The 25,730-nt window shown below is 42.6% G+C and overlaps 2 protein-coding genes across 3 annotated transcripts; both read left to right on the top strand.

Moving 5' to 3' along the window:
* The first annotated feature begins 8,852 nt into the window (after positions 1-8,852).
* On the top strand, positions 8,853-12,380 carry rom1a (retinal outer segment membrane protein 1a). The gene is made up of 4 exons (XM_034550723.1): positions 8,853-9,002; positions 10,966-11,396; positions 11,518-11,764; positions 12,174-12,380. Exons 1-4 carry the CDS (start codon positions 8,853-8,855, stop codon positions 12,378-12,380), a joined length of 1,035 nt encoding a protein of 344 aa, XP_034406614.1.
* Positions 12,381-14,059: 1,679 nt separating this feature from the next.
* On the top strand, positions 14,060-25,404 carry frmd8 (FERM domain containing 8). 2 transcript variants are annotated; one of them, XM_034550050.1, is made up of 12 exons: positions 14,060-14,452; positions 15,133-15,202; positions 16,696-16,793; positions 16,966-17,133; positions 17,289-17,390; positions 18,445-18,503; positions 18,720-18,886; positions 20,704-20,919; positions 21,011-21,134; positions 21,328-21,477; positions 21,732-21,954; positions 22,078-25,404. In XM_034550050.1, the coding sequence occupies exons 3-12, from the start codon at positions 16,703-16,705 to the stop codon at positions 22,188-22,190; spliced, it is 1,413 nt and encodes a 470-aa protein (XP_034405941.1). In that variant the 5' UTR covers positions 14,060-14,452; positions 15,133-15,202; positions 16,696-16,702; the 3' UTR covers positions 22,191-25,404. The 2 variants fall into 2 exon arrangements, with proteins under 2 accessions (XP_034405941.1, XP_034405942.1); XM_034550051.1 differs by having other exon boundaries at positions 14,267-14,452; positions 16,701-16,793.
* The last annotated feature ends 326 nt before the right edge of the window (positions 25,405-25,730 follow it).

The following is a 25,730-nucleotide window of genomic DNA, read 5'->3' as shown; positions in this document are numbered from 1 at the left end:
GTTATATCTTTGAAATACTCCCATTAGCCGTCATGTACAGAACAGTGTACGGGGGAATTTGATACAGTTCAAAGTGCAACAAGGGTCCCCTCTATCATTGGATGGCACAGGAGTATATATTGATGTGTCCCCTCTATCATTGGATGGCACAGGAGTATATATTGATGTGTCCCCTCTATCATTGGATGGCACAGGAGTATATATTGATGTGTTTGTGTGTGTCGTACCTCCCAGTATAATTACATGGTGCCGAGAGAGAGTTGTTGTGTTTCGATGAACGCCACCGCTTGTCGTATTCCTGAAGCTTCTTTGAGGACGTAAGTACAGAAGTTGGCTGCATGGTATAATATCTGAATTCACCTCTGTTGCTGCTTTAAGAACTTTGAACTTGTTCTGGAGTGAAATGTTTCACAGCGCTGCTTGTGAGCTACATTTTGCATAAAAAGTCTGCATGTGATTACTTTCCACATTTGCTTTTTCACTGCTTTAATTAGCTTTCACGACAAAAAATATGTTGGTACGACGACCACATTCATAGTGAATTATAATGCATTGTGTCTCCACTAAAAAATACACTTCTGATATCATATTATGTCATAAAACGTTATAGATGTGTCTTATAATGAATTATAAGTGCAAGTCTCTTATGGATGTTCCAACTAGTGGTTAACTTATAATACGTTAAGACTACCTGAACCCCCCCCTATACACACCTCAACAATCTACTGTCATGGTATGCTGTTATCACTGTATGTGCTGAGTAAAGTGATGTAAATATTGATGCCTCTATAATAACAAATGCTTTATCATAACGTGATAATAGAACTTCAGGGTGTAAAAACGGTATGATTTATTCAAAGTAATTATAGTATCACTTATCCTCTTATGATGCAGGAGACTATTTTAAATGCATCTCAATGCATTACTCTCTTCTAACAACCAACAATGAAACGTTATAATAAATCATGTCTTATTATAGATGCATCATTATGGGCTTAACGTTTCTTAACACATGCGATGTTAACTTATGATACAGCATGATTTCTTTTCAATATAGCTATGAGTGCTTAGGACAGTTGATTGTTGAGGTGTTTATAGATGAGTTTAGGTCGTCATAATGTATCAGTCAACCTCTAGTTCAAAAATATTTGAATTTGAATGCCCTCATTATGCACTATAGATCATGGAAAGTGATACCATAGGGGTGAGAAATGATGTGAGAAATGATGTGAACCAACAATCCTGTTTCTGCTGTAATAAACCAGTATAGTTTTTTTCAGCTGTAATTACTGATCATGTAATAATAATATAAATCAAAATGTAAGTATGGCCATGTTTCTATTTCTGTAATCGGACAGAACAAAGTAGTCACAGCACACTGAATGATGTACCATTTCCCCAGGGTTCAATATTGTGCCAGTTTCTGCGGACGCCTCTCAGCTGCAGGCAGCAGTTGATGGAGTAATATTTTAAAAACATTTACATCTGCATCCGGACACCAGAGGCGTCAAAAAACACAAGACTGAAAATGAGCAACCATCAAGAAAAAGACCACAAGCACAGAAAGACCTCTAACTCTAAATCTCAGCAAATGAAGCACCATCACCAACATCAAGGCCGTCATCATCGTCAAAAGTCACATCAGTCAGAGGACAATGATGGCTATGAGTATGTTTCTTTCATTTGTGTTAGTTTTTACATTAGAAGGATTGAAGTAGCAGCGATGTATTTCCTTCTTATAGGAGTTTTGACTTATACATTTGATCTGCTATTACAAAAATGAATTACCATTATCGTGAACTACTGTATTGGTATCCAGTGTGTGTTTAACACTCATGTTTCCTCTCTAAAATAGCACCCATTCACCAGCAGAGGACAGCATTTTCAGAGACCATCCACCCGACCATCAGCGTCAGAGGGATGATGACAAGACTCATCTTCCTCACCACTGCCATCAGAAGCAAAAGCATCGGCATGAAACTACCCATAGTTCCTCAAGTGGTTCCTCCTCCTCCTCTTCTTCTTCTTCTTCTTCTTCTTCTTCTTCTTCTTCATCAACACCTTCCTCCTCCTCTTCTTCTCCTTCTTCGTCAACACCCTCTTCTTCTTCTTCTTCTCCATCTTCCTCTTCCTCTTCAACATCTTCCTCGAGCCTGTCTTCTGAGACCAGCAGTAAGTGTTCAGATAGACATCCACTGAAGAAGCCCCAGCATTCACAGTCTTGTACCGACATTTCCAGGGAACACAAGTACTTTGGGGAAGAAGACACCGACACAGCCCCTTTGATAGAGAAAAAAGGACATCAAAACAGGCACTCTGCCAAACAGGAGAAAGGCAAATCTTCACACAATGGCCCCACTCATGCCCAGAAGAAAAAATCGAAGAATAAAAGATGCTCAGGAAATGATGGAAGTTTCCGCAAAGCCAAATCAATGGAGGCTCTCACTAGACCCAAAGAGAGAGATTGGCATGGAAATGAAGATGACATTGAACTAGAGAGGATAAAAGGTGAAGCCAAGAAGAATTTAATGAAGGAAAAAATGAAGTTCTCTGCCTTCCTTAATGAGATCACTCGGCAGGTTCTCAGCCCAATGAGACTCACCACGCTTGGGGTGACAAATGCCCAAAGACCGTGCAGTCCAGGTCCGGTGTCTGTTAGATCCAATAAAGGAGAAAGCAGCACCGAGAAACACAGGCAGCAGAGGAGTCGGCATGCCAGTGCAGATTCAGTGAGCTCCAGCAAGAGCTCTTCCTGTCTTTCTCTCTCTAAATCTTTCCGTCACCGTCACCGTTCCACAGATTCAGAACATCGCCTGGATCACAGCTATTTGAAAAGACATGACTCCCAAAATTCCCAGCATCGCTCCCATTCGCCTTCTTGTGAGCACAACCACCACCATCACCAGGGAGACCATCACATTTCCAGTCATCATCATCACCATCACCATGGACACCACCACAGTCCTGTTGATCATCATAGGGATCACCACTATGGTGACCATCACCACAAGAACCATGACGGCACATCCCATCGCCATCACTCTGAAGACCATCATCATGGGGTCCGTCACTCTGGAGACCATCATCATGGAGACCATCATCATGGACACCATCACTCTGGAGACCATCATCATGGAGACCAATGCAGCCCAAATCCCCAACATGGAGAGCATCAACACCATAGCAACAATCATAGACCTTCTCTTCACCATCACCATGGAGACCACCAAGGCCATGCTCAAAACCATCAACATGGCAACCACCAGATCACAACTGATCATCATAAAGGTCACCACACCCCAACACATCACCATGGTGACCATCACAGTTCAGGTCACCTGCATCACCATGGAGACCACCACAGTGAAGCTCACCTGCATCACCATGGAGACAAGCACAGTCCAGACTGTCAGCATCACCATGGAGACCACCACAGTGGAGCTCACCTGCATCACCATGGAGACAAGCACAGTCCAGACTGTCAGCATCACCGTGGAGACCACCACAGTGGAGCTCACCTGCATCACCATGGAGACAAGCACAGTGAAGCTCACCTGCATCACCAGAAAGACCACCACAGTGAAGCTCACCTGCATCAACATGGAGTCAAGCACAGTCCAGGCCATCAGCATCACCATGGAGAAAAGCACAATCCAGACCATCAACATTACCATGGAGATCACCACAGTCCAGACCATAAGCATCACCATGGAGACAAGCACAGTCCAGACCATCAACATCACCATGGAGACCACCACAGTCCAGACCATCAACATCACCATGGAGACCACCACAGTCCAGACCAGAAGCATCATCATGGAGACCACCACAGCCCAGACCATCAGCATCACCATGGAGACCACCACAGTCCCGGTCATCAGCATCATCATGGCGACCATCACAGTTCAGGTCACCTGCATCACCACCATAGTCAGGACCATCAGCATCACCATGGAGACCATCAGCATCACCATGGCAACCGCCACAGTGAAACTCATCTTCATGGAGACCACCACAGTCCCGGCCATCATCATCACCATGGAGACCACCATAGTCCGGGCCATCAGCATCACCATGGAGACCACCATAGTTTGGGCCATCACCATCACCATGGAGATAACAATAGCAAAAGTCATCCCCAAGGACATCAACATGAATCACATCCCAACCAGCCTCCCTCCAAAGACAATGACCTTGACCCCAACACCCATTTAAAGGGGCGTTTCTCTGGCGGCCCCCCGGCACACAGGCAGCGGGAGTCTCTCTCCAGTAAAAAGGAGACGCCCAGCAACACCAGAAGCCTCTCCAGTCATGACGAGGAGCAGACGAGCTTCACAGGCTCATCGCTACATAAAGTACGGCCTTTCTCTTTGAGTTAAGCCGTTCAATTAAGTCATTATTGGCAAGTCAATAGTTGCCCTTGTTATACATGCTTGATTAACTGGTTATGTAATAATGTTCCACTCATTTGCTTGCCTATTGATTTGGGCACACGTGTGCGTGTCACAGTGGACACGAAATTAGTTATTACATGCCCAACCTAATGGTAATCAAGTTGACACTCCCAAGTGATGTTCTTTATGCTTCTTTCAATTTCCAGGTCATCTTTTTCACTCATTGATAATATTTCAGATGTTTCTTCTCAAAGTAACTTTTTCCCCTTTCATACAGGAAAAGGCACATGAACTTGGTAGAATCATGTAAGTGTGAATTATTTTGGGTTTGCTAACTGGCAACAACCATAGTTCAAGTAACAACCATGCTTGTGATATTTTACATTGATTAATTGGAGTATTCTTGATGCGAATATAATAGAAAACACTGACCTGTGTAATTTTAGACCTAGAGAGTATTGAGAGCAACCAAAAGAATGAAGAATTATTGAATGGATTCCTCTAATGCTCATGTTGTGTATATCTGACAGGGACCTGCAGGGGCCGAATGAAGGTCTGCATCACAGTTTGCTGAAGACAGCAGTGAGGATGGAGTGTTTAGGAGAGGAGTTCATAAGCAGCCATAAGCTTTTGGAGGCGGAACTTCAGAGGACACGTATTGAGCTTAGCAACCTCACAGAGAAGTTTAGGAGGTAACGAGGGAACACCTTTTGTTCTTCTGCCAGAGTCCTGTTTACTCTACATAATTACACACCGATCATTTGAGTCATCTTCATATTTCCTCAGGAGACGGATGCAATGTGTCACCAATAGAAAGAGAACTGAAAGAGTAATCAATCGAATCAGTATGAACAAGGATCGGCACTGATCTATTGTCATCTCTGTTTTAATGCAATTAATGCACAGGTATCTTACCTAACCTCATACAATGTGCACGCATACTGCAATATATTGTAACTTCTCTCTCTTTGCCTGTGTCTTATTCTTCAGACTACACGACAACTGCTCCTCCACACAGCAGACTAATAACCTTCTAGAGCAAAAGCTTCATTCAGTGGTGAGATTGGAAACATCTCTGTGTTCCTTTTGCGGGAGCCTGATTCTTCAGAAACATGAAAATGATTGTAAAAGCACCTTTTGAGACACGCAGGAGTCTTTTCCTACGGAGTCATAAAGGTTGACTGAGCAGTGACTCTCGGGTGGAGGTATTACTGATGGTTCACTCGTGACAACTGTGCTTCCTGTGCTTTCTGTGTCAGGCTCAGAGTATGGAAGGAGAACGTGAGAGGTTGAACCAGCGTATTTCAGCACTGACAGAGCAGATCGCTGATGCAAAATGTGCGGAAACATTCAGTGTAAGATCTTTTACTTCCCTCTTAAAGTTGAGGTAAACTTTGAAACTTAGAAAATAGACAGGCCAAAACATACAAATGAAATAGATAAGCCTCTGTCAATCTGTTCAGTGCACATTCAGCATTCAGCTTCAGTATGATTTTCCTTATTCATACAGAAACCTTTTTTTTATTCTTTGACTTTGCGTCATTCAATCAATGAACTGATCCATTTCTAACCTCTACTTACTGTAGGTTACATCAGTGCTAAACAAGTCAGATGATGCCACTAATCAGATGGTTCCTCCCATCACTCCCCCTCCGGCACAGTTCATGGACAGCCATAATAACTACGAAAAGGCCAAAGCCGGCGGGCAGGATCAACCTCTGGGGCCGGTTCCAGAGGAGGAGGAATCTGACTGGTCAGAGAAGGGAGACGAGGCCCCACGATTTATACTGACAGGATCGAACAGAGGTCACGTATGGAGACACCGGGGAGCAGACGTGGACAAAGACAGCGAGTCAGGGGGTGAGGAGATTGTCAGGCAACCCTCTCCATGCCCACTGCAGAAACCTCATCTCCAGTTCACCACCCACAGCGAGAACCTGTCGGACGGCATGACAGGTGAGGGCACATACAGGGTCAACGCAAGTCCGAACCTCGGCTCCGCCATCCTGATCCGGTCAGCTAGCCTGGAGGAAATCCGCCTGGCTCGCCACCACATGCAGAAGGAGCTGCGAGGCACGGAGGCCATGATGGACCTCCACCACCAAGGGCACGAAGCTGTCGAGGATTTAGATAATGAGATCATTCATCACTGGAGATCAAGCAGCGACCGGCCGATAGAAAGCAGGACATCGGAGACAGATAGCAGCCTGGCCAGCCTGGAGTCAGCCGAGCGGATGCTCAGTCAATTCATATGTGGATCGCAGCCCGGGGAAGGGCAAGGGCACGGCAGGGCCGAGGCCCACGGCCGGACAGGAGGGATTCCAGACGAGGTGTTGAAAGGGGAGCGAACACAGCTGTGACAGAAACACGAGTGCACTGTTCACTGCGTCTGAAATCCTAAGTTACTTTGATCTTTATTCAGTCTAAACAGTTAAAAAGAAGCTCTTTTTCAGTGGCTCGGTGGTTCAGCCCCTCTAATTAACATGTCGTTTGAGGAGACGTGACCTTTGACTCCAAGCTGCAAGATGTACGGTTTTCACATTGGGCCCCTCAGTTGTTCTTTTTAATGCAAATCTACACTAAAATAGAATATTTTCAGTTACAAACAAGCCTCTAAAACACGAGATCAATACAACCAACATTTGTCAAGTGAAATTGGAGGTAGGTGAATAACATAATGTATTTAAACATAAATTATACTGTTCTTTACCTTGAAACATCCTCTACAGTTTAGATTTAGTCTTTTAATGGAAAATGTAAATGTATATTTTTGTTGTGTATATACAGATACAGGCATTTCCTTACCCGTTCTTACATGTTAATCTGTTTGCTTTATTGCATGTACAATTATGTATACATATATAGTGTATTTGTTGTGTAGGTAGCCATGCATTGTTGAATGCATTGTTTAATGCTATATACAAAAAGTTTTGAGCATAATCTAAAAAAACATCCCAAAATATTGGAGAAAAGTTTGTTTCAGTCTTTTCCTGCTAATCCATTTTCCTGTTTTAAAATGTAGTCATAGCATGTACTGTATAAAATATGGTATACTTATAAATACAGTTATGAAATAGCTTTAAATATGTGCATATGAAAACTATTGTTTGTGCAACACATGTATTCACTCTAATGAACCAATGTTCACAAGCTTATGTAAATGTCATCCATATAACTCTGTCCATGTAACATTTAATAAACCAAGTGAAGAAACAAAATGACATGAATTGAACTGCCTGAACATTTGTTTTAATTCTGATCATCTTTCCTTGAAAAAGGAGACAGATCTAGGGAGGAATCTTTCTAAAAGGAGTTCCATAGGAAAGGTTATAGGAAGCTGAGGGTGAATCACCAGGCGCCATGTTAGAAGCAGTGGTCATCAACTACATTTATATAGCCTGTCATGAAAAAAAAAGATGAAAAGCAGGATATAATATATATATACAATCTCAATGACCTCCTTTAAGGAGAGTTGGCAATGTACAGTATATTGTCGACGGAGGTCATTGAGATTGTAGCTGGGTAGGATGTTGTGATTTCTGCAGCCTCAGGTCTGGCCTCTATAGAGGGTTCAGAGTCCTGCCGCAGCTCTTTTCTGTTTCGCAGTTAATCAAAGAGTTATGCGGTTTGGCTACTTTAAAACATGTGTTTTATTATATTGGACAATGGACAGGAACGCATTGAAATCATTACCTATTCAAATATAGCACGCTGCCATAAATGCACCCCAGACCTGAAATAACATTTGAGATATTTATTTTTAAAAGTCCGCTATCTGCATACGAACACCTCGCCAAGCTCCTATCATGGCTGCTGACGCTTAGTCCTGTTTGTGTACAAACTGTATTAAAATGTATACCCTATAATAAACAGACAAGTGTTTCGCAGTTATTGGCTTATCATCATATCCATCACGCTGTCAGGCTCAATTTGTTTTGTCATCCTTGTCCCGCTGTGTGAGCGAAGGATGCTGAGCAGACAATGGCCTGGATTCACAGACCGCTTTAATAGGATAGGTAGGCATTAGTGCTAAGACGCTCGCAGCATCCAGGTTTGCCAAATCCAGTGTGCCAAATCCACTGTGTGGCACACTGGATGGTACATAGTGGTCGGTGGAGACAACGGGACATTTTTTCTGGACTTTTTGGGGAGACAAATAAGGTGAGTTTTGATGCAACTTGTGAAGCTGTCAAACGTTATCCTCCAGGGGTTTTGCACTAACCTCTCTTGACTTTTGAATTTTGTTTGGTCTCAGAAAACTATCATCAGTGTGTTTATAATTGTGCTCGCTCTCGCTTGGTTTATTTTCCAAATTCAGTGTTGAATTTCAGTTTCGTCACCGTCCTACCTCTGACCTCTCTTTCCTCCCGGCAGAAAAAGCCCAGCATCGGCCCTCGTCGCCTCGTGGCTCTCCTCCCCCTATTCCCCCGGTAAGACTCGGATTCCCTCGCTGCAACCATGGTGGTGATGAAGATGAAGTTCCCCTTTGAGAAAAGGGTGAAGCTAGCCCAGGGACTGTGGCTCCTCTCCTGGTGTGCCACAGTTGCCGGAGCTTTCACCTTCAGCCTGGGCTGCATCCTCAAGACGGAGCTTCGCAGGAGGGCAGAGGTACTCAAGTTTTCCTGAAGCTTATTTCATTTAGATCCAGAGCTTTGTTTTTTTTTAACATGCACTGTTAGTTATCAACACATTGCAACAATCAATAGTGTAGTACCTTATAGTTACAGATAACACAGAAACCTTTAAACTCCAAGTTGAGGGACAGTGTTTTTGGAAGTTGTAAGGTGACACAGTTGATTACACACTCGAGTAATGATTTACATGAATCAGAATCAGCTTTATTGGCCATGCGTGCGTACGCATACAAGGAATTTTACTTTGGATTTTCCGTTGCTTTCAGCGTACATACACATAAATAGACCAAAAAAAACAAAAAAACAAGGCAAGGACAGCAAAGTAGAATAGAAGCATAAACAGCATGCACACTGTGCCTGTCTTACTTTTAAACTGTACAATCTTTACGGGAGAAAACATGGAAATGGGATGAAGGCTCTTGAAAGGATGAATTAAATCTCATACGGTCAAATAGATGTCCTTGTTAGGGACCAACTGGAGGTAAATACACCTGTGACCCACTTTGGATCCTGACTCATCATTTAATAAACCAGTCTCTGTCAGTCTTAATCAATCCTAATCCCTACTCCTGAAGGCAGTCGCCACAACTTTACATTGATAAAAAAAACGGAATAGTTTTTAGCTTATTTGAATGTATTCTATTTAAGTAGTTTGCATAATTCATTTGCAGCCTCAAAAACACATTATTTGCACAACTATGCATGTAGTGCTATGATATTGATGCCATCTCAGATGTTTTGTAAAATAAAGTAGCAAAATATTTATTTTAACGGTAAGAATTTTGTGCAGCCGAGGTCATGACAGTATTCTGTTTGTATGGCTCTAAAAAGTGTGTCTATTATGGACTGGAAAAAAATAAAATAAAAAATGAGAGAATCCATGAGTCCCACAGAAAGGTACTCATGTCATGTCCCGATGTATGATGCATTGAAGTTTACCCCACTGACCTTCATCCCATTATTTTGCACTGAAGTAAAATCTGTGTAATCAATGTAGTCAAATGTAAGATGTTAAAAAGCCACCAGATTCTGTATAATACAGACACCTAAAGGGTCGCAAATGCTTATTAATTATAAGAGTTTATTCAAGAAGTGTCTTCTCATTTTCCCATATGAGAATTTCCAAACTTGTGGTTTGTGCAAAGGTCCCTGCAAAAAACAGTAAAATATGCTAATTTAGCAAATACTGTTGCACATAATACAGTCTCATGATGTATAACCTTACTAGATAATACTACATTTAACAAAGGACAGATAAACACTGCTTTCATATATGTACTGGTTCATGTTTTTTTTTAACGGTGTACTTATGAATCCTGCCAACAAAACGTAGACAGAGCGAGAGAATGAACTGTAGTGTGTATGTTACTGTAGGTGCCCTTGAGCAACACAGCTGAGCCTCTTGGATTGAGCTGCTCAGTGCTCATTAAACTCTGATTAAACTGTGACTGACTGTAATGCTGCTGATGAAAGTTATTACACATGCAATTAGGAGAGCTCCCTTTTATTAATCAAGGTTGAAGTCTCTTGAACCTTCAAGCGTTCATCAACACACATGTTGTCAAAACTCATGGAACTTTTAGTATAAATTAAAAGACATTAAATTAAAAGACATCTACACATCTATAAATGGAACCATGTCTGGGTGTTCACCCTCTAGCAGCTTCAGTAGCTTTTTAATAAATTGATGTGCAACATGTATTTCCAAGTGAATGTTCTGGTAATTTAAGGGCAAATAGCCACAATACCTCTGTTAGGTACTGTTATTTAGCGTATTTTCACATAATTGTTGAAATATGATGCACCATTTGAACAAGGTATATGCTGTGATGTATGTTTCATTACAGCAAACAAATGATGGACCTCCACCACCAAGTGCACGAAGCTATCGAAAACAGAGTTTTTACTTATAACATTATTGTGTGACTCCCTTCCAGGTAATGGATAACTCGGACGTACACGTCGTGCCCAATACCCTCATGATTGTTGGTCTGGCCTCCCTGGGAATCAACTACTTTGCTTCAAAGGTCTGCCAGGACGCTCTGGATGCCGGGCGGTTTCCTCGATGGAAGAAAATGCTGAAGCCCTATTTCGCTGTCTCTTGCTTCTTCACTGTCCTCATGCTGCTAGCTGTCATCATGAGCTATGCGATGAAGGGCAGCCTGGAGTCATCCCTGAAGGTTGGCCTAAGGAACGGCATCCGCTTCTACAAGGACACAGACACCCCGGGCCGCTGCTTCCAGAAACAGAACATCGACCGCCTGCAGATGGAGTTTCAGTGCTGTGGAAACACCGATTTCAAGGACTGGTTTGAGTTCCAGTGGATCAGCAACCGCTACCTGGATTTCAGCTCCAAGGAAGTGAAAGAGTAAGTTGTGCACGATATTACACGAGTGGAGTGGGTTTCCCATCCTGAGGATATCAAGGACATCTGATTATTGTGCTGTATCTGTAATCTAAAAACAAAATCTTATCACATGTTTCCTCAGCCGCATCAAGAGCAACGTGGATGGTCGTTACTTAGTAGATGGAGTCCCGTTCAGTTGCTGCAACCCCAGCTCTCCACGGCCATGCATCCAGTCTCAGCTCACCAACGACTCGGCTCACTATAACTATGAATACCAAACCGAGGAGCTCAATATCTACCTCCGAGGCTGCAGAGAGGCACTGGTCAACTACTACATGGGCCTGATGAACACAATTGGGGCTGGAGTACTGTCAGTCTTCCTCCTCCAGGTATACTTTTAGAAGAATCACAGTCATTTTACAGTCAGTTGTTTGAGCTAACGGGAGCTTTTAAATTTGGAATGGGTCAATGGGTAACATTGGCTTTTTGGGGACTTGTACAGCTGCCAATTTGTTATAAAACCACATTTTGTCTTCATAAGCACATGAAAACATAAAATGTGCTGCAACAACCCACCATTCTGTTTATACACTGAGCATACGCAGGTGCAAAGTTAAAAACGCAATTTCATTCATGAGAATCCTGAATCCTCGTTTTTTGGAGTCTGCTGTGCACAACTTATGCATTATCCATCAATCACCGTTTGGTGGTGTATGTGGATCCTTGATGATGTTCTCTAATGGAATCTGCTTCTACGTCTAACCTGCTCCCCCATCTCTCCACCTTCCTCCCTGCCAGGCGTCTGTGCTGGTGAGCCTGCGGTTCCTCCAGACCGCCATGGAGGCAGTGGAGGGGAACGAGAACACAGAGATTGAGACAGAAGGGTACTTGCTGGAGAAGTCGGTGAAAGAAACCGTCATGGAGTACATCAACCCTGTGATGAAGTTCTTAATGCTCAAAAACCAGGTCGAGGAGGGCACTCCTGGGAACCCAGAAGCCGCCTAAAGCACAAATCATGTACACACATGTAAATATTTTGTACACACAGATCATTAATGATTTGAATTTGAAAGCTGAATATTAATCAGAAATGTCTACGAATTTCAAAGACTTATTGATAGTATTTTTTATTGTCTGATCACCATCACAGGTGAAGTGAATGTTTACTATATACCTTTTCTTTCCCATTCACATTACGTATGCGGAACTGATAGCACCTCTGTTAACCACATGCTGTACGACATCACCAAAGATTCCCACAGACGTTAATGTAAAACCAGGATTGTTTTAGATAATTGTTAATACCCTTCTATTTCAAATAAATTATTTCATTCATTGTTTTTGTTTTTTATTTGAATGACAAGGCCCCTAGACATGAGGCACTATGCTTTGCTGCGCACCAGGACTATGGGACATAATCTAACAAATGTCTTATTAAAGTTGGATGTTATTAAATGCCTTATGTTTTGGGTTTACTTACTGCTCCTCTTTTCTAACAGCATGCAGACATAGAAACACTTAAAATGTCAGACGTCATCCTCCGTAACAGGTTCTGCACGTTGCTAATTTCTCCGTGCCTCTCCCTGGCAGTGAAAGGGATAGGATTATGAAGATTGATATAATCAATGTCAGTAATGCAGTGAAAGCCGTCAAGTGTGTCATCTGTCCTGACACCTTTGTTAAAGCTTGTAATCCCCTTTGTTAATACTCAACCTGCTGTCCTTGCAGTTAGACACCTGCGTCAGGTGGATGTAAGATGCAGTAAACTATACCAAGGCTTGCTTATAAAAAATTATACACACTGTACCGAAAAAAAAAAAAATGGTGTTCTTTACCCATGTCCCTGGGCCGCTCATTTGATAAAAAAGAGAAATATTCTACAGTGTCTCTAGAGACAACATATTGCTTAATCTCTGGAATCAGTAATATCAAACCGTGTGAATAGCTTTATTAAAGGCCCTTTTAAAAACATGACTATGTCTTGAGTGATTTTCTAGGCAGACCTCCTATGACTCAAAACAAGTACACCATGTTTAGGCCTAGAATCGCCAATACGGATCTCAGAGGCTTCCCATGTTTTCTTATTGCAAAAGATCCAATCTGTTCATCTTAATTGTATTTGATTATCTGGTTTGTAACTGTAATTGCTGTTATTCATGCATCTTTTTTCTGGGAAGTTGTACTGATTAGGCTCACCACAAGATGTCCAATATTATTGGTAGTAGTAGTATTATTTATTATCATGTTTGAGGTTGGAGCTTACAACGACCTTTGCATGATGATATCGTTAATTGCACGAGAGTTAAGCCAAGATAGTATTTCAGTCCACCTTGCAGGACAAAACAAACATGTTAATATGGTACAGCAACACCTAGTCCATTGGCTTCGAACAATATACATTATTACAGTACAGTTTATTAAAGGTATACTGGAGGGCACTTCCGCAGATGAGTCTGTTTATTGAAATGTTTCTCGTAAAAACATGATTTAACTTTGTATTCCAACTGTTGTTTGTGAATCAATGCATCAGCAACAACCCCGACCAGAGTTAGAGAACAGCTCAATGAAATGAATCCGCTGCCTGCGTAGTTACAGGCGTGATGACGTAGTGAACGCCTGACGGGCAACTACGCGCGTTCTTATTCAACTCCTAATTTGACTCCTTTATGGGATCGTACCTTTTTGAACCTGTCCCGTGTAAAAGCGTTCAAACTGTACACAGTCGTCCGGTCAGTGTCGTTTCAAATGATGTACCGGTCAGTGCGTTGGAGTATTTGCTCTTGGCTGTTTTGATCTCTACTTCAATCATGAATATCTCACTCTTAAGAGTGGTGTTTCAAAATCCTCCAGGCTGACTGTCCCACCCATTAAAGGGCGGTTCAGAATGAGCGAATCGTTTTCCAGTAACACTGTTTGAGCTGCCCGGAAAGCTAACGTTAGTTGTAGACAACTGGCATCCCGTAATCAGCGGTAAACAGCGACCCGTTGATTTAATTTTGTATTTAGTCACGGTGCTTTCAAAACCAGCTCCCCGGCGCATGAACAGCAAGAGGAGGGGATTTTACTCAAACGTTCAGGTAGGTGGACAAACGGAGACATTTGTCTCCCCTTCACTTGCTACACAGTATGTCAGACTGTCGGACAACACTCAGGAAGGGAGCTAATTTAGCTGACTACTAAAAGTGACTAAATCGTCCTCAACTGATGCCTGAAATGTCCTGTAAAAGTATCGCAATGATGTTTAGTGACCCTCTCAATGCGCTGGTAATAGCCAGCACAATTTCTTCCCTTCCCTTTTTAGGTTGGCTAAAGAAATACATTTAGTGGCTTGAATAGTTCCCTGAGTTATGTCCCCCCCCCCCCCCCCCCCCCCCCCCCCCCCCCCCCTAGTTTGGGTTTATTTGAGCGTAACGACGGGACACGGGTAACGTTAGCTAGCTAGCTCTTGTTCCACGGGCCTCGGGATGGTGCCGTGTTGTCTCTGTAATTACAACCTCTCTTTATTTAGGCCATTGTATATCAATGCGCGAGGCCCTCTTAATTGCCGTATAAACGGGGCTTAGTGACGTTGACAGGTTGGGGCCAAACGATGAGTGTTCAACAGGGTGAGGTCAACACTAGTCGGATGGGATGTTCTGGTTCTACAGGGTCTTTTCCAGTCTAATACCACGTGGTGGCGCAACTGCGTCCTTGACTAAATTAGCGTGATTACTTGTTTATTAAAACCATGACTTGATGTTTTTTTTGCATGTGTCAGTGAGGAAGATCCATCCACTGATACTGCTAATATCTGTCTAGTGACGTCACCTCTGGAGCAGTTCTAGTCGGTAGGTAATGTCAGTATGTGCGCCACATATACCCCTGTACTGGACACACATATACCCCTGTACTGGACACACATATACCCCTGTACTGGACACACATATACCCCTGTACTGGACACACATATACCCCTGTACTGGACACACATATACCCCTGTACTGGACACACATATACCCCTGTACTGGACACACATATACCCCTTTACTGGACACACACATACCCCTGTACTGGACACACATATACCCCTGTACTGGACACACACATACCCCTGTACTGGACACACACATACCCCTGTACTGGACACGCATATACCCCTGTACTGGACACACATATACCCCTGTACTGGACACACACATACCCCTTTACTGGACACGTATACCCCTGTACTGGACACACACATACCCCTGTACTGGACACACACATACCCCTGTACTGGACACATATACCCCTGTACTGGACACACATATACCCCTGTACTGGACACACATATACCTCTGTACTGGACACACACATACCCCTGTACTGGACACATACATACCCCTGTACTGGACACACACATACCCCTGTACTGGACACACACATACCCCTGTACTGGACACACACATACCTTCTGTACTGGACACACATATACCCCTGTACTGGACACACGCATACCCCTGTACTGGACACACATATACCCCTGTACTGGACACACGCATACCCCTGTACTGGACACACATATACCCCTGTACTGGACACACACATACCCCTGTACTGGACACACACATACCCCTGTACTGGACACACATATACCCCTGTACTGGACACACACATACCCCTTTACTGGACACGTATACCCCTGTACTGGACACACACATACCCCTGTACTGGACACACACATACCCCTGTACTGGACACATATACCCCTGTACTGGACACACATATACCCCTGTACTGGACACACACATACCCCTTTACTGGACACGTATACCCCTGTACTGGACACACACATACCCCTGTACTGGACACACATATACCCCTGTACTGGACACACACATACCCCTTTACTGGACACGTATACCCCTGTACTGGACACACACATACCCCTGTACTGGACACACACATACCCCTGTACTGGACACACATATACCTCTGTACTGGACACACACATACCCCTGTACTGGACACATACATACCCCTGTACTGGACACACACATACCCCTGTACTGGACACACACATACCCCTGTACTGGACACACACATACCCCTGTACTGGACACACACATACCTTCTGTACTGGACACACATATACCCCTGTACTGGACACACGCATACCCCTGTACTGGACACACGCATACCCCTGTACTGTAGATGAAAGGAAGAGGACCTCACTGTGACACCTGTACACCTCAGAACTACCACATATGTGGAGTTTCCCCTGTTCCATTCTTTTTATGAACGTTAAGTTGCTGTGAATATATTGTGACTGCTTTTTGAGTTTGGTCATTGTGCTTTCAGAGTAGAGATGGAAGGAGACGACTGCAGTTTTCTTCCAGATTCATCGGATGATCACTCGCAAAGAGGAAGTGTTGCTTCTTCTGCAACACTTTCCCGTGGTACGGTGCAGCAGATATTATTGTAACTCGTGGAGGATAAAATCACTCTGTGTTTCCTAAAATGCAATAGTTTTATTTATATCAAATTTAACTTAATGTGGTGTTTCTCTTTGGCTTACTTGTCTTTCTAATTTTAAATGTTTGGTTTGTTTATTTGTTTTTTTCCACACAGCTCAAGATGTGCTTGTTTACATCTGTGGTGACAGCGCAGTGCACTTATCAGTAGAAGGGCTTGGCAGTGTGTCTGTGCAGGAGTTGGCCCGCAGTGTTCGCGAGGCTCTCCATATTCCTGAGTCTGTACAGGATGTTTTTGCCTTCTGGCTTTCTTCTCCACTGCTTGGTAAGAACTTTCATAAATGCTGCAAATCTCTTAAATTGATTGTATCGTGCGTTGATATTAGCAGCGCCAGTGTCCCAATAGCAAGCGGCACACGAATCGGAGCAGGGTATCAGACACATGTCATGGGTTACACTTGCCTACTCCTTACTCCTCAGAATTGCAGTTGAAGGCAAGGCATCAACCATACAAACTGTGTCGGCAGTGGCAGGACTTGCTGTATCGCTTCACTGAGGCCTCAGAGGAAGACATCTCACAAGGTGAGAGTTTGGCCTGTGTACCACTGTCTTCACATGCATCATGGAACTGCAATATTTTCCGCTTTCTGCAGTAAGCCAATAGTAAGACAGCTGAACAATAAGATGGGTAAGGATTAGAGTACTTGATTTAGCTCTGCTGGAAAAACATGATGTCGTAACAAAGTTTCTCAACAAAAAAAGACTACATCCTCTTAAGTCTGAACTAGAATAACACTGTATCCACTAAACTGCATACAATATGTGTTAGGGAGAAATGTGTTTTCATATTTACTGCATGTAAATATCAGTTTAAGAGTAACAAAGTACAGTGCCAGTACAATACACTCCCTGCCCTAAGCTTGTTTATGTCCGTAACCTGGTTTCAAAACACAGTCATGCCAAGCACACACAGTTTCCTTTTCTGCAGCTGTTCCCTGTGGATTTGTAGCTTACTTCTAAAGTGTTGGTGCTTAGTAGCTCGCCCAGGGTAGAATTGCTGTCAGGTTTGTATGCTTGAAATAAATAAAATATAATATGTTGACAGCTGTGACTAAACAAGCAAAAGAAAAACCTGGAACATGTAAAAAGTCGAACAACATGAAGAGAAACCACTCAGAGAAAGAGAAGAGATTACACTTCAGTGAATATTTCATATTAATATAGTATAACTGAACAGTTACCACATTAGTTTAGACAACATATTCATACAGTAAAGAATAGATCTTTTTGATATTCCAAGCCGTAAATCTTTCACATCTTACATATATTGTTTTGGGGGTCGGCTGTAGCTCATGGGGATGTGTGGTCGTCCCGTAACCTCAACGTACCCGGTTCGATTCCCGCCCTCCCCATAGTGACACTGCTGCAAAGGGCAATGCAAAGCATAACTGTTTTGCATCATCATGTCAATGCTGTTGCATATTTACTTCCTCCCACAGTACAGGACTATGAGCGGAAGGGGTTTCCACCACAGTGGTTGTCACTATACCCTCTCTCCTCCACTCTGAGCACACGGCTGAATATCACACAGTTTACCTGAACCCTAATCCATCATTGGCCTCTGCTCTTTCCTCAGATGAACCATGTCTCCAGTACCGTCGGAACGTCTTTTATCCTAAATCTAAAGAGCTGCAGGTACCATTAACCCTGATTATGTGCAAGAATATTCAATAATCTGACACGAGTGAGGTTTTAAGACTGGTAAGTTTAGTAAACTGTTAACTAGCAGAAGGCTGAGTGGGCTTTTAAATAGATTTTTGTTTAATGTCTGAACGTTGTAGTTGTACTTAGTTTTCTTGATGACTGATGGATAGTTGTTGTTGTTGTTGTTGTCTTGACACTCCTGAGCAGATCAATGACGAGGGTGTGCTGAGGCTTCTGTACGAGGAGGCCAGGGGCAACATTCTCTCGGGTCGATACCCCTGCGACCCCGAGCACTGGACGGGTCTCGGAGCCTTGTCTCTTGCTCTCCATGAGGGAACTGGTCTGGACGGGCAACAATGTAGTACTACGATAAGGTAAGTTAGAAAATAAATGTTTGACCATATTCTGGATGTGGGTTTTGAAATGCTTTTGGAGTTTTTTGAGCGCGTTGTTGACCCTTCAGTGTCTCTTAAATGTAGCCCATATATTCAGGTGAATATAGATCCGTGGGTGTGGTGATTTATTAAATACTCTGACCGTCGCATCACTACATTTGAGACTAATCTCCAAATGGCATTCTATGAACCTCTCCCGTGGTTTGTGTGTGCACACCGTTGTTTCCATGTATTGACAAGACAGTACATGAACCTTTTTGTAATTTCAATTTTGTTCCTATTCTTTTCTAAAACTTTATCGCAAGATCTTGAAAGTGTTTTTCCCCCCTTGTCCGATCAGTAAGTCTAGCTGTTTCTCGCTGCTTGTGGCTTCATGGTAAGCTGAACTGACCACCTCCTATTTACCTTCCTACTTTCCCAGTCAGATGTAGGAGTGGTTTAACTAATCCCATGCCCTGATGTTAACTTGGAAGTGAGCCAGATGTTTGCCCTTTTCTAGTAAGATAATCAACACACAGCATTCTTTTCAACACATGATCATACTTGACGTTCTCCTTAAATGGATTTTGTTTTTGTGAAGTTCACAATAGTTGGCTTTGAAGAAAAAAAATTCATGAAGAAGTGTGTAATGGCCACTGCGGTAAATTTAGTCAAATAATGAGAACGCCATAATGATGTTATTAAATGCACAACCATCATGTCCATCAACCCACATATTCTCGAGAGCAGCTGGGAGCAGGCAGCTTGAAGTATTTCAGCGAGAACATGTTGTTTTATGAAAATCCACAGGCATTGTGACAAAAGGTCTTTTTTGAGTTTTTCAAATTTAACACTCATATTATGCCACAGGAGTGCTTTTCAGTTACTGGACAAAAATGGACAAGAATGGACAAAAAAGTGAGATGAACATGGAAATGTGTCTTTTTGCAGAGCCTCTTGATACTTTGTTGTGACTGAAGAGCTGATAATTATAGGTACAGAGCCGGTATATCACGACATGTATAATACTGTGTAGTCACGGTTCTCATTTTAGGTTCTCGCATGTCGCAAGTTGCTCACAGTCTTGTTATAATAAGTTTGTGTCTGTTGATTCTACTTCCCTTTAACTATTGTACAGCTTCATACTGGAAATAAATCTTCCTTTATTTGGTGTAATTATTTAAATAGAAAAAGACAATTTAAAGTGCACACTGTAACCAAAATAACCCCATTACAATTTCAAGGCTAAAATCACTTAAAAAAAAAAAAAAGAGAAGAATTCTCTGTCCCTAAAACTGAACATTATGTTCGAAGCTTTCCCGACAATAGAGGAAATGAGAAGACACCGAGTCTATCTCCTATACATGAATTACACAATGTTTTAACAATGCAGTCTAATCAAATTATAACGTGATTGGACTATTGTGGAGGAGAAAAACACAACTATGAACTTGATCATTTTGATATAAACTGCTCATTCTTTGTATTATTATTTCTAGTTGCAAATAATATTTTAGAGGACCTCTAGGTAATCAGCAGTTGACGTCTTTTTATGACGCTGAAGAACAGAAGCTGTCCCACTTTAGGAGAGTTTTCATGTCAATACGTGAGCCGTAGTAATTGAGAAAAGGAGGTCAAAATTCGAGCAACACTCGTAGTGTAAAAAACTTTATTGTGAGACCAACACGTTTCAGCTTGTTTCAGCATCCTGTGAATCGTAAAGATGGATCAAACTGGAGATGTTAAAAGAATAATTGTGGATTTACCATAATCTTGCACAGATGCATAATACAAAACTTCTCATCTGCTTCCCACAGAAAGAAGAAGCTGTCTTCTTATCTGCCTGCACACGTTGCCATGGGGAGTGGAGGTTTGCTCTCCACTCTGAGAGGGAAGTCGAGCCGTCAGACGGGGCTGGAGCACAACCTGATGGAGGAGTACAGAAAGATCAGCACACCTGCTGGAAGTGCTGCTGAGCCCACGCAGCTCCTACACCAGTACCTCAACACATGTCACGCTCTGCCTTACTACGGGTAAGAATCTGTGCAAGGAGCCATTTATACTCCTGGACCTCAAACCACTTCCTATTTCTGAGGTTTTAATTAGCATTAACTCCGCACACAGGTGCGCTTTCTTCTTCGGGGAGATCGACAAACCAGGGCAGGGGATTCTCCAAAGGGTCAAACGCAAAGCTGTCAACGTCGGGATCTGCCTGGAGGGAGTTTATGTGATGGATGTCAAAGAGAAGGTGAGCGCCGCATTGTCTTCGAGTTCACAGCTCTGTAAAACAACAACAACAACAACAACAACAACAACACAATGCCACGTTTCTCACTTTGTGTGTGCGCATGTATTTGTGCCCACCGCAGATCTGTTGACTGCAGTTTTTGTTTCTCTTCATAAACTGTAACCTGATTTCTCTGGAACACATTTTCTCGCAGCACGTGCTGCTCGGCCTGCATTTCAATGAGCTCTCCTGGGACCACAGCTACCCGGAGGAGCAGGGCGACTCGCACATCCTGTGGCTGGAGTTCGATGGGGATGAAGACGGCACTCCTGTCAACAAGTTGCTCAAGATCTACTCAAAACAGGTAAGAACTTGTTTGTGAAATGAGACTTCACAACATCATCTGATGAGATTAGATTGAACACAATAAGATCTGTTCACCAACAACAGATGGTGAAGAGATGTTATATAATGCGAGAGGCAGTAATGCCTTCAGGTCCTAATCCAAGGCTGGTAATCTGACCCTTTTGTGTGCCTGGGGTTCAGAACTGGAGCATGGAAAATTAATTATGTATATCTAAGGCTCATTAGTGTTTCCTCTTTTCTTTCGTCAACCAGGCCGAGCTGATGAGTGGATTCATTGAGTTCTGTGTGGAGCTGAAGTCTGCGTCTGAGGGAGGAGCTGCAGCGGAAATGGACGGTGAGTTGTCCCAGCAGCCTGCAGGGCAGGACGTCAGCAACAAGAACGGACGCGGAGGACGGCGCGGGATGCTGCGCAGGCAGAGCAGTGTCGTGTGCAGTCGGGTCCATTCACTTAACACCATCAGCTACGTGGACAACGGTGAGTCTAGTGGTGACCTTTTAGCTTACTTGCGTTTAGAATCTTTTGAGATCAAGCTACTTCTCTACAAAGACGATCTCCCTGTAGGAGCTTCAATTGTGTTTCTCCACCGTTGTCTTCCAGGAAAAGAAATCAAGCGCTTGAAGCCAAAAAGAGCCGCGTCCTTCTTCACCCGACAGGTGTCTGCGCCCGCATACTCGGCCGTGCAGGTGACGGAGAGTCTGGAGCAGGGTTAAACTCGCTGGTCAGCTCCGCCCCGTGCCTCTCAAAGACCAAATATGAACACTGTACACTGAGATTTTAAGAAAAAAAAGACTCGACCCAAGTTCGAGACATTTAACTGATAATATATGAACGTGCAAAGGACCAAGCGAGGGATCCAAGTGTGAGTGACAATATTTATCTTTTGAAGTTGTGTGTGTATATTAAGAGAGTACAGTATATGTGAAAAGCGAAATGATCTGAACTTGTACGCCTCCGAGGTTAAACTGAAGTGGCTGTTCATTAGATGGCCTCGCATAAAAGGACCTCCTTCATGCGTCTGAGACGAGCCTTACAGAAATCCATAGACGACCACGCCAATTGATGAGTGTATGATATCTCATGACGGTTCGTACCTTTCTGCAGCACTCTGGAGCTGGTCTTATTCAAAAATGTTAAACCTCATTAGCTCTTTTTTACTCGCATCGAGACCAATATATCCCCATCTAACAAACACTTTGTAAGAGTAACCGCAAACTCTTTACCGTCAGCATGACAAACGCTTTCAGGGGACGACCTTAAGGGCGGGTGCCCGCTCTTCTGCTTTTTCAAACTGCCCGTGCCTTGTTCTCGTCAAAGGGTGAAGACACTGAAGAAGATCCCCAGTAGAAAGGAAACGAGGGTCGGTGTTGGTGATCTTAAGGAGTCCGTATGGGTGACCATTATCTGTGTTGTGGACATTTCTTGTAAGTACACGCTTTTAAGAGATAATTCATGTTCGAGGATATTTGCGGCTGGTTATCGTGGAGAGAAAGTGCAGGTGGGACTTCGCGCTTTTGAAAACGTAATTCCGCTGTGATTTATTTTCTATTCGTAGAAGCGTGAATGTACAGGATAACATTTTACGGCATCCAGTCGTAGAGGCTACAATTCCGCATTCACAGTATCAAGTCGTCACTGGAAAGCAGGAATTTATTTGCACCAATAAACGAGTCAAATTGGAGTCAAGAACAGTACAGCTAGTAAGATGAATGGATTGAAAGCTCTCGTGGAGCAGTTTTTAGATCACACCAGGCTCTTATTTCTGCTACTCGATGGTTCACATGTTCAAAGTTTAACTCCCAACTGGAAACAAGTGACATCAATGCGCAGGTCTTGACTTTAATTTGCTTGGTCGGACCTGATAAACAAAGTAAAGCTGATGCAATACTCTAGTTGGTCAACTTCTGACACGAGAGGGACAAGGAAACGGACCCTTCCTGTGAAGCCGTTATCAGCACGACTTTCACCGACTGACTCAAAATTCAAACTACTAAGTTTTGGTTAGCCATAAGAAATTGTTTTGTTCCTTGCAAACGCACTCATGGTTGACATTATTTAAGGAACACTATCTTTGTAGAAAAGTGTTGTTGGCGGCTGTTTTCAGCATTTCTTTTGAAATGGGGGATTTAGTTTAAAAACAAGACCCTTTTCTCAACTGTTAAGGTACATTACTGCTTCAGTTTATCTGAAAAATAGAAAGAAATCTCTAATTTCTGGTCCAGAGCTTCACCAGACCAGACTACGTGCTCCGTGCGCACGACACAGACCAACTGACAAAGACGTTTTGACTATTCTGTCAAAACCTCAGTCTGTACACCAAGGCGAGCCGTCTAGCTGCATTGCAGTTTGTTACCTAGCGCTCCAGAGAAGGACCTCAGCGTCCACCTCGATGCAGCAGATCCTGTCTTCGCTGCACAGTTAACAGACAAGTTCACCGCTCTAATGGCCATTTCTACATCTGCCTTCCACTGATTTGAGATGCGGAGGCGTCGCATATTCTTCCTGAGCATGCAAACCGCAGAATATTTTTACTTTTCTACGCTTGGACTCGATATGTCAGCAAACTGCAGCAGTCCAATATATTGTTGCTAACTTAACACTATGCATGTCACAATGTAGAATAGGCATTCCACATCAGACTACACATCAAGTGATACTGAACTATTGATGCTGATGCACTGTTTATGAACCTGTTTTTGTATTGTTTGTTCATGTTCATGAGAGAATATTTTGTATTTCATTTTCAAATACTCGTTTGTTTGTACACGACAATGAAATGAAGAAGTGGGGTGATTGAAAGTGTTATCTTCCCATGCGATCACTTTGCAGAAGCATCAAGTGCCTTTTTGTTTGTACTGAGTTGGCATCAGAACCAAGAATGGAAGGCTTTTATTATTACCGTGGTCTGAGGGGGAGAAAAAGTATTTGTTTTTGTAATATATTTCCCACATTTTCAGACCGTGCGTTTCATTCTCCCGAGCTGATGTGCATATGTTGATAAACTGGATACTACAATGGGCTTTGTGGTTCCTCTCAATGGAGTGGTCCGTCTGCCTTCATTAAAACATGTCTGTCTTTTAAAAAAAATAAACTGATGTAAAGTGGGCCTATTTCTCTACAAATACATGTTAAAGTGCGTTTAATACTTACAGCCTAAACGTACCGATGCCATACACTGTTACTTTGTGTGATCATTTTTTTAAATGTTTTGTATCTCCTATACGTTTTGACCCGTTCTGCAGCAATGTCTGCCTGATGGGAGAGAAAGTCATGCTCAGAAATCCCCCGACTGTGACTGACTGAGTGTGTGTGTGTGTGTGTATGGAGATATATGGTTGCACAGTTTTGGCCCAAAATATTTCTCAGTAAAATACAGAGGAACTAGTTTGCGCTTCACCTGCCCGGGGGATTATTCAGTTTCAATTTGGATCTCTTAGTTCCTGGTTGGAAACATTTAGTCCCGCCCCCATAGTGATCACTCTCCAACCCATCAAGACGTAATATTGAGCCAGTCGGTGAAAGGAGACGTATCATCTTTTCTTAACATTTAGCCAATGACTTTCTCCTGCAACCCTTTTTACATTGCCATGTTTTCTGATCGGATTCTCACTATCTTTTCTTTTTATTACTGTTTTCTTTTTTACATCAAAAGCATCAACTGTCCTGTAACATTTCAACTAGGTTGTTACATTTGGATATTGGTTGTATATTCTTTAGGAATTTAAGAGAGATTTAACTGATTATGGAAATGGTTTAACGTGCACCTACAACTTATTTAATTGCAGATAAATAATTAATAATAACAAATGCCCGAAGTGAATCGAGATTATTTCCCTATTAATAATGAATTGTCCCTGATGCATTATATAGATATTTTGTTAGATTTGAAATCTTTGACCAATAAATGGAAATAGTTTTCAAACAAAACCTGTGAAGCTGTATTTATTTTAATGATTTCTGTTTCTTCTTTTCTTGATTCCTCGACAGCATTTCAGCCTCAGGTTTTGGGCTTATAAGGCAAAAATACATCTTTGTTTTATATTGACCATGATTTAGCAAAACTCATGATATAAGTCATAAGATCAGACTACAACACTTGTTTCAGCAGTTCAGAGTTTTTTTTTTTTTCTAAAGTAATTTATGTAGTTCATGGCCGCATTGGCAATGCGGCCATGAACTACATCCACAGGGAAGAAATGGACTTAACATGGCTGTATTTGGTTTCATTGTTTTATTTTTTTATCTTCATGCAA

The sequence above is a fragment of the Cyclopterus lumpus genome, chromosome 14 (assembly GCF_009769545.1).
Source record: "Cyclopterus lumpus isolate fCycLum1 chromosome 14, fCycLum1.pri, whole genome shotgun sequence".
NCBI lineage: Eukaryota > Metazoa > Chordata > Actinopteri > Perciformes > Cyclopteridae > Cyclopterus > Cyclopterus lumpus.
The sequence above is the reverse complement of the archived record's forward strand: the minus strand, read 5'-3'. Positions and strand labels throughout refer to the sequence as shown.

What these genes read in the sequence shown, in the direction of transcription:
- rom1a (XM_034550723.1), top strand. Translation starts at nt 8,853, where the DNA reads ATGGTGGTGATGAAGATGAAGTTCCCCTTTGAGAAAAGGGTGAAGCTA. An exon ending in AGCTTCGCAGGAGGGCAGAG is followed by an intron (nt 9,003 to 10,965) that starts GTACTCAAGTTT and finishes ACTCCCTTCCAG; the next exon opens with GTAATGGATAACTCGGACGT. An exon ending in TGTCAGTCTTCCTCCTCCAG is followed by an intron (nt 11,765 to 12,173) that starts GTATACTTTTAG and finishes CCTCCCTGCCAG; the next exon opens with GCGTCTGTGCTGGTGAGCCT.
- frmd8 (XM_034550050.1), top strand. Translation starts at nt 16,703, where the DNA reads ATGGAAGGAGACGACTGCAGTTTTCTTCCAGATTCATCGGATGATCAC. An exon ending in GCTTTCTTCTCCACTGCTTG is followed by an intron (nt 17,134 to 17,288) that starts GTAAGAACTTTC and finishes CTTACTCCTCAG; the next exon opens with AATTGCAGTTGAAGGCAAGG. An exon ending in CAATGTAGTACTACGATAAG is followed by an intron (nt 18,887 to 20,703) that starts GTAAGTTAGAAA and finishes TGCTTCCCACAG; the next exon opens with AAAGAAGAAGCTGTCTTCTT.